Consider the following 14,351-nt stretch of genomic DNA (forward strand, 5'->3'; position numbering starts at 1 on the left):
CTTTGCCTCTCCAACTGACCCCTTCTCACATGACTAATCCCATCTCTCCTTCCAGTTCTAACAGGAATCACCAGTTAGGGAGAGGAGCAAATTCTAAACCATTAAACTTTGAGTCCAGCTTCTTTAACTGAACCTTGTTCGATCTGCATAGAAATGCTAGCCAACCTAGCAATGCCTGGTAGGGGGCTCACAAGGGGAATAGGCCTCCAGAGTGTCCTTTGCCAAGCAGGTTGAAGATGGTAAGAACTGAGTTGACATATCTGAACCCGCAGCCCCGAGAGACTGGAACATTTCTCCTATTTTCTTTTGACCCCACCTGAGAACTTAAGACTCAGCTAAAGCGGAGATGGTTTCAGGTCAGTCCTGCTCTTCCCTGTATATGCCATTCCCAATCCGCTAGGTACTGGCATCCCTGGAGGAACTAGAAAAAGGCAAGGGAGCAGCCCCAAGGGGTTGATAGCGGGCAGAGGCTAGATCCAACAACTGGGTACATAGGAAATAAGAAAGTGCTTGTGGTTCTTGCCTCACTCTTAGGCTCTCTAAGTTCGGACTTGGAACTTGCCAGCCTTGGTCATGTATTTAATGCCCTTGAACGGTTTGTACTTCTCCCCATACATGTCCAGGCGATTCACCTTCAGCCCTAAAAAAAAATTGAAAAGACAGTGAAACTTTGGGGGTTGGAGGAGAGCTGCAATACTGCCACAGATGATGGGGAGAGGCCTTTAGAGAGCACAAAAGCTAGAAACAACATGCAGGCAATACTGGAAAACAGAAGGAAGGCAAAGGGACATAGGCTGCTGGTCACCACCTGCCTCAACTTTGTTAACAACATTGTTCACACACGCTGTACACTTCCCTAAAATGCTTTACAGAGCTCTAGAGAGGGAGAGGAATTAAGGGGGGCACAGACAGGCTGTTCCACACAGCAGTCAGGAGAGACTGTATGAACAATCCCCCAAGCATACACCAGTGTGTACTCCAACTACAGAGACTATTTCAGATCAAAAACCCAGTTATGACACTCACATGGCCCCATATGCATCCAGAAGCACATTCTGTATGTCAGACATATGCTCACCCAGTGCATGAAGTAGAATAGGACTGTGCAGGCTCCAGGCTGACAGCCACTTACCAGAGATAGCCAGCTGCTGAATTTTAAACTGAAGGTTGATGGTGGGATTCTCATCAGGTTTGGATGTGCCAGCTTGAAGGCTCATAGTCCCCTTCAGACTCGGCAGCTTCTGGGGGTTTATTTTCCCTACATCCCATGAGAGCAACTTCAAAGGACAGAAAGAAGGTATTGAGATAGATGGATGTTATGATGATGCCCTGTAACGCAGTGGCTCAACCGTTCCAGACTACTGTACCCATTTCGGGAGTCTGACTTGTTTTGCATACCCCCAAGTTTCATCTCACTTAAAAACTACTTGCTCACAAAATCAGACATAAAAATACAAAAGTGTCACAGCATACTATTACTGAAAAATTGCTTTCTTTCTCATTTTTACCATACAATTATAAATCAATTGGAATATAAATATTGTACTTACATTTCAGTGTATGGTATATAGAGCAATATGAACAAGTCATTGTCTCTATGAAATTCTAGTTTGTACGGACTTTGCTAGTGCTTTTTATGTAGCCTGTAGATGAACTGATGTACCCCCTAGAAGACCTCTGCTTACCCCCAGGGTACACATACCACTGGTTGAGAGCCACTGCTGTAAAGGACCATCCCATTGATGGTTTTGAGTAATGATGCTTTCAGCCCATCCCAGTATTTGGTTCTTTGCATTCAAGCCATGAAGAGGATTTAATGCTGCATGGTGAAACTGTGGGTCTGATTAAAGGCGTGTGCCCCCCAGTGGCCAGGATTGGTACTGCCAGTGAGACTCCACCTCACTTTCACCCAGTTGGGGCATCAAATGTTCCCTGTAAAGGAATCTGGGCAAATGGACCCAAAAGAAACAAACTAATAAAAATAGGTATATCTCCTTTAATAAGACCTTATGGCAAGGAAATTAAAATCCTTCTTGTTGAGCATTACAATCCTTGTAACTCTGTTCCCATTACCACCCAGGAGTGAGTGACCAAAAATCAGGTGTTTTACTGCAGGAGATAATCCCCATCTCCACTTCCATGGTATTGTCCATCCCAATTCAGAGGGGGTTGGCTTTTGCTCAGGGGCCTGAGCTGATCAGTCTGCATCACAATGAGCAGAAGTGACTTGTTTTGGCCCACTATATAAGAATTCCTCTCAGTACAGGGCTGGGGGCTCTCTCCAGGTAGGGAAGGCTCTGCTGGGAGTGATGCTCAGGGCCAAACAAATGGAGACATTTCTTGAGACAAGGAGCTCTCCTCCAGATCTTAGGCCAAAACCCAGAGAAAGCAGTGTATGCAGTTTGGCCACTGTCGGAAGACAGGATACTGGGCTAGATGGACTTTTGGTCTTAAGTTATGTTCTTACCAAGGGAGTGGCCCATGTACATCAGGCTACAAGAAAATCCCACTGCATCCTTTTCACTCACCTTTGTAACTGGATCAAAGGTGTGCATTCCCTGTGAGGGGGTGAGGCTCATGTTCAAGACCCCTTTTGGCATCTGGCTGGTGACCATCACCCCCTCTACAGTCTTTCCCATAGTCTGCTTGGGTCCCACAGTGATCTCAAAGCGTCCCAATGAGCTGCTGTCACGGAAACTGATGTTGTGTTTAACATAGACAGGAATTGCCACCAAGCTGAAACAAAGGACAAGTCACTGCTATTGTAACCTACCCCTCACCACTTTCTATTCCACAATCATCACCCAGGCCCTGCATAGCCAACACTACAAGACATTCCTTCTGCATAAGGAGGAAGAAAATTAGTGTTGTATCATAGCTAAAGCCCAGACCAGGAAGTCAGGATGCCATCTCAGCTCTGTTAACCATATCCTTTGGTAGATCACAATCTTTCTGTACCTCAGTTTCCCACTTCCTCACATTGCTGGTGTGTCAAAGATTAATTATTGTTTGGAACATGCTTCGGGGGTGAAGGATGCTGGTTTTTCTTGCAAAATGGGACCATGTTGGCAAGTTGCTCTAAGCAAAGGCAGCAGCACTGCCTTGGACTATGTAAGTGTGTTTGCAGCCTGACATCATTTCTGCTCTTTTCTATATAGTGCAGGTTTCAAGATGCACTTTGCTCAACCAAGTCTAATAAATGGCTTCAGCGTCTAGAGCCAAGACGTGCATCTTTTCATGGTGAAACCCAAACTGCTGGAATAAAAACTACCAGTTCCATTAAAACAGACACCAACATCATTGGATTATGCTATAATTTTACTTTATTTTAAGGAGCCTTGTCAGTGTAATGAATTAAAATAGACGGCAGACACTACTGCCTACTTTGTCCCAAGCGTAGATTACACACCTGCCACTGGAACGTGACAGAGTTGGCTTGCAGAACTGAAATTGCAAGATTATTGCCTCAAAGAGTAAAGAGTTTAAATTAAAAAATAGCACTAGTTTTCCCAGCTCCTCACTCAGCAAAGGAAGCAAGTGATCCTTCTCTAGAGACTCTATTTAGCAATGGGCAGGAAGGGACAAAAGTCCAGATTTTTAAATCCTCAGTTCTAAATTCCCTACTTACTTCTGAGCGCTGACATGATAGGAGAGCAATCGGAAATTTCCATCTGGTGGGATGAAAGAGAGGATCCGCTCTGATTCCCAGCGCTTGAAACGGACACATGGATGGAAGCTGACATCATCCAGTAACCGGGGGTTCTGAAATAAGACTGAGTCAAGAAGTCCAAGAAACCAACAAAATTTATGAAAAGGAATCTGTCTATGCTCTTTCCTCTTGTTCCTTTCCCGTGTCCCACCTCAAACATCTGCCACGTGGCACACAATACATTCTCCCATCAGACATGCCAAACCCGTGAAAAAAAACGCAGAATTTGGACTTGCTTTTGGCTTAACTGGCTTGTGAGTTGCTTGTAGCTTGTTTGGCTTGTTGCTTGTTTTTTTTTTTTTTTTTTTTGATCGGTTCCCGGCAAGCAGGGGGAGAGAGTCAGGGGTGCACAGCGGGCCCACCATAGTACCAGACTGCACACCGGGAGGATCTAGTGACACAGAGTGTTGGGGTTCTTAGGGACTGGCTTGTTTTGAAATGGGATTAGCTCGATTTTTGGCTTATTGTGAAAATCAGGGTGTTTATTTACCACATGAAAGTTGGCAACTGTGTCTCCCATTCTGTTCTGTAGCAGTGTTAAGCTGTTTAATATTTGTGTTACAGGTGTACCTATGGTGGTGGTAATTCTATCCTAGCATATAAGGAGCCTATCTACTTAGTCATGTCAAATAACTACCCTGATGTGAACTCATTACAGATGAGCCCCGGGAGAAAGCTGCCTTAGGCAGTGCTACATCTTGGAGCTTAGTGAGCCTACACACTGCTGTAGGCGACTTCTAACAAACAACACCCCCCCACACTCAAAATTGTAGATGTTTATAGAGATTTTTCATCATATGCATTCCTTCTTCCCTTCTCTACTTGGTATTCCTGGAATCTGTCCTAGCTAGAGGCACCTAGGAGCCCAGTGAAGGCTATTTGATTAAAGAATCCTGCACTTCCTCTATACAGTATCAAGAGGACCTATCACCCCTTTTCTTGAACTTTACCATGAAAGAGAGGGTGAGGTCTGGCATTCCAGTCAATTTAACACAAGCATCAATCACCCCTTGGATTTCAGCTGTAATTGTGGAACCTATAATAGGAAGTAAAACAAAACAGGTTATGGAAGGCAACTGTGGACCTGATTGAAATTCATCCTGGACAAGTGGGGAAGACTGCAACACAGAGCGAACAACCAGAGTAAAAACCAAACCCTACATAAAATTCTGGAGCCTCTAGCTTGCTCAGTACACTAGCCTACCTATTCCTAATGTCATCTAGAGACGATACCAGAGTAATGAGAACTGCTAATATGGGCTCTCACCTACTTTACAGCTGACAGTGACAGCCTTCACCTCCAGTGAACCTATGGGAAATGCACTAAGATTAAGGAAGTAATTTCAAGAACAAAGATTTCCTCTCACCTTCTATTTTCAGATGTAGAGTTGGTAATAAAGGTTTCATAAGGGAGCAGAGGAAGATGACAAGACTACTCAGTGCCCAAGACAAACCCTATTCAGGCCTTACAGCTTGAATCTACTGACACTTTACAGAAACTTAAGACTAAACAGCACATCTAAGCTGTCAAGAGGTCAGAATGAGAACAGTTTCCAACACTCCTCCCTCCTCTAAGAAAAATACACATCCTCTCCCTCTAGGCACTCCCAGAGCAGGATATCTCAGCCTTAAATGGAAGGAACGCTCATACCTGATTTGTCAATGATTGCATCTATCTCCTCAATTACATCAAAATATGCCTCATTATTGGTGTATTTCACACCGGTCCGTCGCCATGGCACCACTGATAGTTGTCCAGTAGGGAGCTGGTCACCTACATTGGTGCTTCCTGGAAGGGTTAAGGAGATCAGGGTGAACACAAGCAGCTAGCAAAGCCCCAGAAGAAGCCCCTGACCTCACCCATATAGAATATTGATTTGTTCCTGAAGTCCTCAATCTCATTAAATAAGAGCACAGTCACTCTCCAATGACTCATAGTATGAATTCACCAAGCATTACCTCTCCTGCCACCCGTCCCACTAACCCCTCATATGAGAGGAGGAGGAACAGTCCACTTAGGAAACCAACCCTGGCCATAAAGTAATTTCATGGATCCGACTAGAGTGCAGGACAATCCATTGTGGGCAGATGACTTTTTAGATAAAGGAGATCCTATGTCTAATGCTGGAAACTGGACTACCCCAATGCCAATATGCTAACATGGGCTCCCTTACAGCAACAGATACACTGGAGGTTAGGAGGATATGGTCAGAATATCAACTTCTCCTCCTCCCTCCACAGCATTTGGAATCACTTCAGCAGAAGGATCATCACAATGACTCAACCCCTTTCCCACTCCGCACTCCCCTGTACCTGTAATGGTGTTGACAACAGTTCGCAATATGGTGGGGGGTTTTATCAGCTCCTTCAGGATATTGGACTCAGTAGCCAATGGGAATCCATTGTCCAGCATCTCCTCCAGCACCTCATAAACCACCACCACATTGTCCTTGATTACTACTTCCGAGCAGACACCAAAATAATCCTGTGTGAAACAGACACAATTACCCACCTTCCCCACTAAGCATATTCACAAGAACAATTGTGATTTTTAATGCTGCTAAAAGTGAGAGACCAATGGGTCTGATAATTAGAGCCAAGTATTAGAGCTTGTCTACACTTGAAATGCTACAGCAGCACAGCTGCGCCACTGCAGTTGTGCCACTTTACTCTTCAGTGTAGACACTACCTACACCAACAGGAGGGGTTCTCCCATCACTGTAGGTAATTCACCTTCCCCAGAGGCGGTAGCTAGGTCGATGGAAGAATTATTTCGTTGACCTAGCACTGTCTATACCGGGAGTCAAGTCGGATTAATTACGTCACTCAGGGATGTGGATTTTTCACACACTTGAGCGACATAGCTAGGTTGACCTAACTTTTTAGTGCAGACCAGGCCTTAGCTATGCTGCTTTTCTCACACATCCGAATCTTCACCTCCAGGACTCTATAATCCCGCTGCTTGAGGGGAACAATCCCCTCTTGACACACAGCTATTCCACTTAGTTTTGTTACTCACATTGCAAAACACAGAGTATTATTATACTGGTGTAAGTCACTTCAGTTTTTAAAGAAAGTTGTAAGTTATTTATACAACGTCTATCTCTTGTATGGGGGAAGGCTAGGGGAGAGCTGGAAAACTACAGCAAGCTGATTTTGATGCTGTTCCTTTCTACCTGGTCTTGTTTTACAGGGAAATGCATTCACCAACTGACATTTCTAAAGTGCCTCCCTCCCACATTGCTCTTGGTCTTTTCTCCCCAATGCCCTTTCCGATTCTTATATACTGCCAACAAAGCCCAAGGTAACTTGAATGGTCTGCTAACACTAGGTCCTGAGAGCAAAAGTCTGGTATTCCACAATCTGTTGAAGAGCCTGAGAAGCAATTCTCTCCTTCTGAAGGGCAGAAACCAAGCATGCAATCTTGAGAAGTGGGTAAAAAGAGAAACCTGTAGCATGAATAATAGAAGAGCCCCAGCCCAGCAGCTGCTTCAGTCACTCGGACTCTCAATGACAGTTGGTACAGCTTGGCTATGCTTCCTTCACTGTTTCTCACTTCCCACCCCCCCACATGTATTTAACAGTATTACAATTTCTGGTCAGAGCATAACAAATCAGGCTGTGAGCCCATCAAATCTTACCAGTTTAGCAACTGGGATGGGAGATCTCCAAGAAGGAAGTAGTGTTGGTGATTCAGCAGTTCCCTTTGATTGAGCATTAAATCAATGCCACAGCTTGATGCTAGGGGCTGTGTGTGGCTTAAGAAGTCATCTTTCAGTAAAACCAAGCTCCTGACCATGCATGCTTATTAGAAAGCCAATGCATTTTTCATAAAAGCAAGAGCGTTACTATGCTATTTTGCCAAAATTCTGATGTAACTACATCCTGCCTACCTAATTCTACCCCACCCACAAATATCAACTGAAGAGATGATTCTTCTTTTTCCTATCCTCAACTGTCACATAGTACCTGTGTGATGTTAAGCAGCTACCATGTGCCATCCAAGAGATGGTTGCATGTCAGTATGCATGAGCATGTATAATGGCTTAACCCCTATTTATTTTATCTATACACTGGCAACGCTTTAAACACAAAAGGATGATGCACATGCTAAGTATTATCATCTATGAAGTTTGTGAAGCACTCTGGGATCCTTTGTAATGAAAGGTACTACAAAATGTTAAAATATTGTAACAATATATTTGCCCTGGTGGTATGTGTGTGTCTATCCAGGGCTCTTATACAGTTAGTATGCAGTGAAGTGCACCTGCACCTCTTTCTTGTTCTTTTCTCATTCTCCAGATTCTAAGTTTTCACTTAAAAAAAAAAAAGTCAGTGTCTAGCTACTATGGTTGTTGAGACAGTCTTGAGAATGCAACCTGAGTAACTAGTGCAACAGCTCTGAATATACTTACACAACCTGTGGCAGCAAGCCTCCCAACCCAGGTTGTCAGACATGGGCTTGCACTACTGTGCTAAAAATAGATGTTGTAGACATTGTAGCTCAGGCTGGAGGTTGGGCTCTGAAGCTTAGGGAGGGTAGTGGTCTTCAGAGCCCAGCCTCAATTTCAAAGTGCTGTCAGCACAGCTATTTTTAGTAGGCAGTACAAGTCCAGTGCAATGGGTTACCTAGGGAGGTGGTGGAATCTCCTTCCTTAGAGGTTTTTAAGGTCAGGCTTGACAAAGCCCTGGCTGGGATGATTTAGTTGGGGATTAGGTCCTGCTTTGAGCAGGGGGTTGGACTAGATGACCTCCTGAGGTCCCTTCCAACCCTGATATTCTATGAAGTCTGTCAACCTGGGCTGGAAGGTGCTGCTGCAGGCTGTGGAGAGGTGTGAACTGCCTCATTCATCTGACTAACTCAGACAGCCAATGATAACTTTGATACTTGAAATATTAACTATTTTACTGCTCATCAAAGCCTGTAAGGAAGAAGGGTGGGGGGGAGAATCATAGAATGACCATCTGAATAATGTACTGAGAGTGACAGCTCATTTTGGCACTGCTGTGAGTGAGCTTGAACAACACTGCCACTTCTCTCCAGCCCCCACAACCAAGAAGGAGCCAAGTCCAAAGAATCTAGCAGAGCTCCCAGAAGAGAGCCAAGCTCAAGCAGCCTCCTGGGGCACATGAGCCTCATGAATGGGAAGCCAAACATGAAGAACCTAGAAGAACCCATGGGTGCATTCTCCATCTGAGGGGGAGCCCAGCACAAGCCCAATAAGCATGAGCAATCATATTCTGAACAACCTGCACAATCTATTGCGAATAGCTCCAGACTCAGACTCCACGGGCAGAAGGGACAGCCACGATCATGTAGTCTGACCTCCTGCTCAACATAGGCCACAGAACTTCCCAAAAATAATTCCCAGAGCAGATCTTTTAGATAAACATCTAATCTTGATTTAAAAGTTGTCAGTGAGGGAGAATCCACCACGACCCTCGGTAAATTGTTCCAATGGTGAATTACACTGTTAAAAATGTACACCTTATTTCCAGTCTGAATTTGTCTAGCTTCAATTTCCAGCCATTGGATTATGTTGTACCGTTCTCCGATAGATTGAAGAGCCCATTACCAAATATTTGTTCCCCATGAAAATACTTAAAAACTGTAATCAAGTCATCTGTAACCTTTTCTTTGTTAACCTAAGTAGACTGAGCTCTCTGAGTCTATCATTATTATAAGTAGGGTGACCAGATAGCAACTGTGAAAAAACGGGACAGGGGGTGGGGGATAATAGGCGCCTATATAAGAAAAAGTCCCAAAAAACGGGACTGTCCCTATAAAACCGGGATATCTGGTCACCCTAATTATAAGGCATCTTTTCTTATCTTGTCTTTCTTGTGGCTCTTCTCCAAGCCCTCTCCAATTTATCAACATCTCCTCTGGGAAAGGCTTGGAAGAGTACCATCAAGTTTCATGCTCCACCTACCAGTCTGATCCCTGAATCTACCTAATTTCTGATCCCATTCCCCACTCACACCTCCCACGTCTGAATTCATGTGTCTGACTATAGTGCTCAGAAGCAAAGCACACATGATAAAGAAGTTTTACTAAAGGCTCCTATTTTCTCTCTTCTGCTGCAACTCTGGTCATGGGACATCTCAAATCCTGATCACAGGATTCAGAGCTTTGCAGGCAGAACATGATGTCTGCCTTCCTTCCCTAGATTGCCCGAGGATCCCACTACCACTGTACTCTGAATATTAACAACGCTCTGGGGCAACTCTAATGTGACTCATCTTTCTGTGAAACAAGATTTGTACTTTAAATTCACTACAGGAAACTCAGAGAAACCAAATCCAAAGATAACACTCCATTATCTGAAAGAAATACAGTTAGTTGCCCAAATTCCTTCTGAGGGAGAAAAGTTCAATTAGAACAAAATTAGATTAAAAAAAATCCCACAGGAAGCAACTCCACTTTGGGATAAACATACGGTAAGGTAACAGCCCACACAATGCCATAACCCTTGCAAATATAAGTTGATCCTGATGTCCTGTTTTTCTAGTTATGAGTGCAGCTGCATCTTGACTGGGAATCACCTCGCTGCTGATCCAGTCCTGGTCTTCTCATGAGCAAAGTGACAATGATGGGACACAGACAAAAGAGGAAACAAATTACTGGTAACTTAAGAGAGTTCCTTTTTTTTCCTCCCTTTGGCTTTTTTTTTTTTTTAATTAATTATAAGCATAATATCATAATCTTTCAGAACTTTTGTGAGTTTCAGTCCTCCACACTCATTACTTCACTGCCACTATAATCAATAAAATAGAATGTCCTGGTGAAAAAGAAAAAAATATTCAGTTACAAAGAAACTGACAAAGTCAGCTCCTTTATGATCCAAGGCAGGATTTAAGACCCAGATCTGCAAAGGTGAAAGGCTATTGAGTTAACTCTCAGCACTATCTAATACCCTTTCCCACCCTGCAGAAGACCCTGCAAACCCCAAAGTTGTAAATTATCATGTTAGGGTTATTTTGTTAAATTAATGGAAATTTGTTTTATATGATCTCAAATGTCTATTTGTTTGCAGGTACAGTTCAAGTTGTTCACTTTGATTTACTGTATAATCACTAAATGGCTGGGTGTTGACTAAGTGAAGCATCATCCATGCTCTGCTGTGAATCTCCAAAGTTAATATCAGCTAGTGTATTTGAGCTAACAGTCCCCAGTTTTACATGTCAGGTGACAGGATGTTCTCAGAGGCAGACTTTGGATTTGAAAGAGCTCAAGCTTGTTGATTTTTCAGCCATTGTGTGAAACCCATCTCTTTTTACAGACTTTTGACTTGGCAAGAGCATGAAGTGGGGTGCAATTGCACTGAAAGAGCTTTACCTTTGTCTGAGTTCTTGCTGAAAAAAAATGATCTGTTGTGTTAAATTGTGTATGTGAATTCAAGGAATTGTAGTTGAGCACATTAAACAAGAGACCTAATTTATAAATCCACTTTTGTTGGTCTACACCAGCCAAGCAAAGCATGCCATGCAGAGAAAGGGCACTGCTGCGAAAAAGCTCACTGTGGCAGTTCCTAATGAACAACATAGTATTGCTGCAAGGTGATCTTTACTATTATAAGACAGTGAATGCACGAGTGATAGATAAATAAGAAACATAATGTCCTGCTTTTCTCACCTGGAAAGTGTCCACAACCCGATGTAAGAATTCAATGACAAAGAGGGGCGGCACTTCTGTCTGAATCACTGCCACAAAAAAAATCTTATGACGATAAACATTCAGGAGGTAGTGATGAGGAGTGGGGATCACAGGAGGTACATTTTCTGCCTCTGTAGCCCTCTCCTGTGCTTCAAAAAAGTAGTCACAAACAGAGCGGCTGACAACACTTTTCCAGTGCTTCTCCAGAAAAATATCCCCTGAGGAGTTAATCAGGAAGAGGCTGTGAATCATGGTTGAACCCAAGGGAGTACAAGTGCTGGAAACACTTTGCCTACCCAACAGGACCCTGTTCTGCAGTAGTTTGATCCTAGAAAACAAAATGGCCCATTCAAGAGTTGATCTTCGACGCTATTTAATTTTACAGAAAGTAACAACATGCACACGCTTGAATTTTGTAATTAGACTGTGTGGAGGGAGTATAGTCTTGTGTCTAAAGAAGTCAGGAGACCTAGATTCTGCTGCTGAGGTCTTATCTACACTACAAATGTTTTGCCAGGATAACTATACCGGCAGAACCCCCTAATGTATATGCCACATATGCTACCAGGAATTTTTCTGTCAGCATAACCCCACCACCTCCTTGAATGATGTTAACTATGCTGACAGGAGCACTGTTCTATTGGCATATCTGCATCGATATTGGAGTTTTGCCAGCATAGCTATGCTGGCCATGTGTATTTTTTTCACACCCCTAACCAACAAAACTTCATACCAGAGAATTGGCCTAATTGTGCCACTGACTTGTTGGGTGATACTGAGAAAGTCACTTTCCTTCTATACCTCCATTTCCCCAGCTTTAAGACAGCGATAATGACACCACCCCGACACTGTAAAACACGTTGTGGTCCTGGATGTAGAGATTCTGTAGGAGCCAGTGCATTCCCTGTGTAGCCTCCTCCTGTTTGGCCAATACCAAGTCACAGGGGGTAGCTGTCTGGGGCCATGGTGTTTTTTTTTTTTTTAAAGTCATAATACCCTCCAGGAGCTCCCTCCTGCCTTATGTGGTACCATCACTCACTGCAGCTAAGCTACAGGTAGCCCTGAGTGGGGGCCACACGGCTAAGGGGGCTGTGCCCGCAGGGTGGGTCTGTGGCGTTACTGCTGTGACAGCCGGGGGGGGGGGGGCGCTGTGCCCGCAGGGAGGGGCTCTGGCGTCACCACTCTGACAGCCGGGAGGGGTAGGGGGCTGTGCCCGCAGGGAGGGGCTCTGGCGTTACCGCTCTGACAGGGGTCACGGAGCCAACCCCCTTCAGCCTCCGGGGCTCCGCGGGGGGAGGGCGCTAGGGGACCAGGAGGCCGCAGGGCGCCACTCACCTCCCAGGTCTGTCTGGCTCGCACCACGTTCCGGACGCTCCCCTCGCCTTGGCGGCGGCGGCCCCCCTCAGCAGAGCAGCCGCCCCCAGCCCCGGCGAATGGCCGCGGCAAAGGCTGGTCCGGTCTGACGCGCCTGGATCGGTGACGCCCCGAGGATTCTGATTGGGTGACTTGCGCCCCAATTTACGACGAATAGGTTGCGAAAAGGCAAATTGCTTACGACAAGAACGACATTGGTGCGCTGGTCTCTGATTGGCGGATCCCCAAGGCAGTGCGCTATGATTGGTGCAAACTCTAGGACGCCCCCAGCAACGCCCCACCCCCCGGCTCAGCGTGACGGGAGTCCGCCCGACAGAGGGCCCGTGCGAGAGCGAGCGACCGCGTGCTCCGGGCCCTGCTGCACAAAGAGAGCATTTCCCCGGACCTCCGCCATCCCAACCAGACTGCGCCCCCTACCGGTCCTGGGCATATTGCGGGCACCAGCTGAGCTCACTCGCCCTTCCTTGCCTTTCTGCACCAAAGGGCTTGGGCTGCGCCCTCCCTGCTGAAAGCAGAGCTCTGCCCCCACTGCTAGGCAGCACCTGCCAGCAGAGTACCCCCGCTCCTTGCTGTGGGGGGCATAGGCCAGCTCTTCCCAGGGGAGCACTGAGCCAAGGACAGGTATAGCACCAGGCACCACAGCCCGATCAGGTCTCTGGACCAGAGTGCCATGCAAGGACAGCTCACACAGTCAGAGATGAACAGGCATTCAGCAAGGGTGACTAGATGTCCCGATTTTATAGGGGCAATCACAATATTCAGGGCTTTGTCTTATATAGATTTTTCACACTTATTATCTGATCACCCTACATTCAACATCACCCAGTATGGCCAACAGTCAAAAGTCAACCCCACCTTCAAACCATTTTTTAAAATGGGTGCTTTTTCTTCACCTCATTTCTGAGCCTGTCCGTGCTCTTTCTCATTTCTGTGCTCAGCTCATGGTTTCAGATTTCTCTCTGCAAGCAGGAGGGCTGGAAACTTCCATTTTTTTCTAGAGGTAAATGAAAACCAAGATTCTCATATAGTCACAGCCCTCCAACAGCTGGGGTTTTAAGAAAAACTATCACAAGCGTCAGTAACAATGGAATTTACTATAGTACCCAAAGGGCTCAGTCATGTATCCTAGCCCTATGGTTCCGGGTGCTATAATCACCTGAAGAAGAGCACTGTGTAGCTCAAAAGCTTGTGTCTCTCATTAACAGAATTTGGTCCAATAAAAGATATTACCTCACCCACCTTGTCTCTCTAATAATCATACATAATAAGTAACAGCCCCATCCCCAAAAAGCTTACAGTCTTGGTTAGTGAAAAGATGTAACAGCTGGAGAGGCTGCACAGAAATAACCTCACCTTATTCTGGTTATTAGTCTGTCTCTCCGGTGGGGGTGGACAGCTCAGATATAAGAGCAGCACAATGAGAAAGAAACCCAGTAACAAACTCATAGTGGAACACACAAACTAACTGACTCCCTTCCTCTCACCCCCATTTCTCTCCGTGGGTGTCTGGCTGGCCAGCTGGTTGTTCCCACCACTCCCATTCTATATCTCTTCTAGTTCCACATTGTGTAGGCCTTGTTTTCTCCTGTAGTGCCTGGATCTGGAAAGCGC

General features: G+C 45.3%; 1 protein-coding gene across 2 annotated transcripts; it reads right to left on the minus strand.

Annotated features, from left to right (window-relative positions):
- Positions 1 to 533: 533 nt before the first annotated feature.
- Positions 534 to 11,635, minus strand: AP3M2 (adaptor related protein complex 3 subunit mu 2). 2 transcript variants are annotated; one of them, XM_065399068.1, is made up of 8 exons: positions 11,346 to 11,635; positions 6,023 to 6,194; positions 5,361 to 5,498; positions 4,660 to 4,745; positions 3,629 to 3,762; positions 2,529 to 2,736; positions 1,133 to 1,277; positions 534 to 640 (listed from the first exon to the last, which is right to left on the minus strand). In XM_065399068.1, exons 1-8 carry the CDS (start codon positions 11,616 to 11,618, stop codon positions 540 to 542), a joined length of 1,257 nt encoding a protein of 418 aa, XP_065255140.1. In that variant the 5' UTR covers positions 11,619 to 11,635; the 3' UTR covers positions 534 to 539. The 2 variants fall into 2 exon arrangements, with proteins under 2 accessions (XP_065255140.1, XP_065255139.1); XM_065399067.1 differs by having other exon boundaries at positions 6,185 to 6,194; positions 11,346 to 11,618.
- Between the last annotated feature and the right edge of the window lie 2,716 nt (positions 11,636 to 14,351).

This window comes from Emys orbicularis, chromosome 2 (genome assembly GCF_028017835.1).
Source record: "Emys orbicularis isolate rEmyOrb1 chromosome 2, rEmyOrb1.hap1, whole genome shotgun sequence".
Lineage (NCBI taxonomy): Eukaryota > Metazoa > Chordata > Testudines > Emydidae > Emys > Emys orbicularis.

Excerpts from the sequence above, each read along its gene's own strand:
- AP3M2 (XM_065399068.1), bottom strand. The coding sequence starts at position 11,618 with ATGATTCACAGCCTCTTCCTGATTAACTCCTCAGGGGATATTTTTCTG. Across the intron at positions 3,763-4,659 it reads ACCTCACCCTCTCTTTCATG|AACCCCCGGTTACTGGATGA; the intron begins GTAAAGTTCAAG and ends GTCTTATTTCAG. Across the intron at positions 2,737-3,628 it reads TATCATGTCAGCGCTCAGAA|CTTGGTGGCAATTCCTGTCT; the intron begins GTAAGTAGGGAA and ends CCTTTGTTTCAG.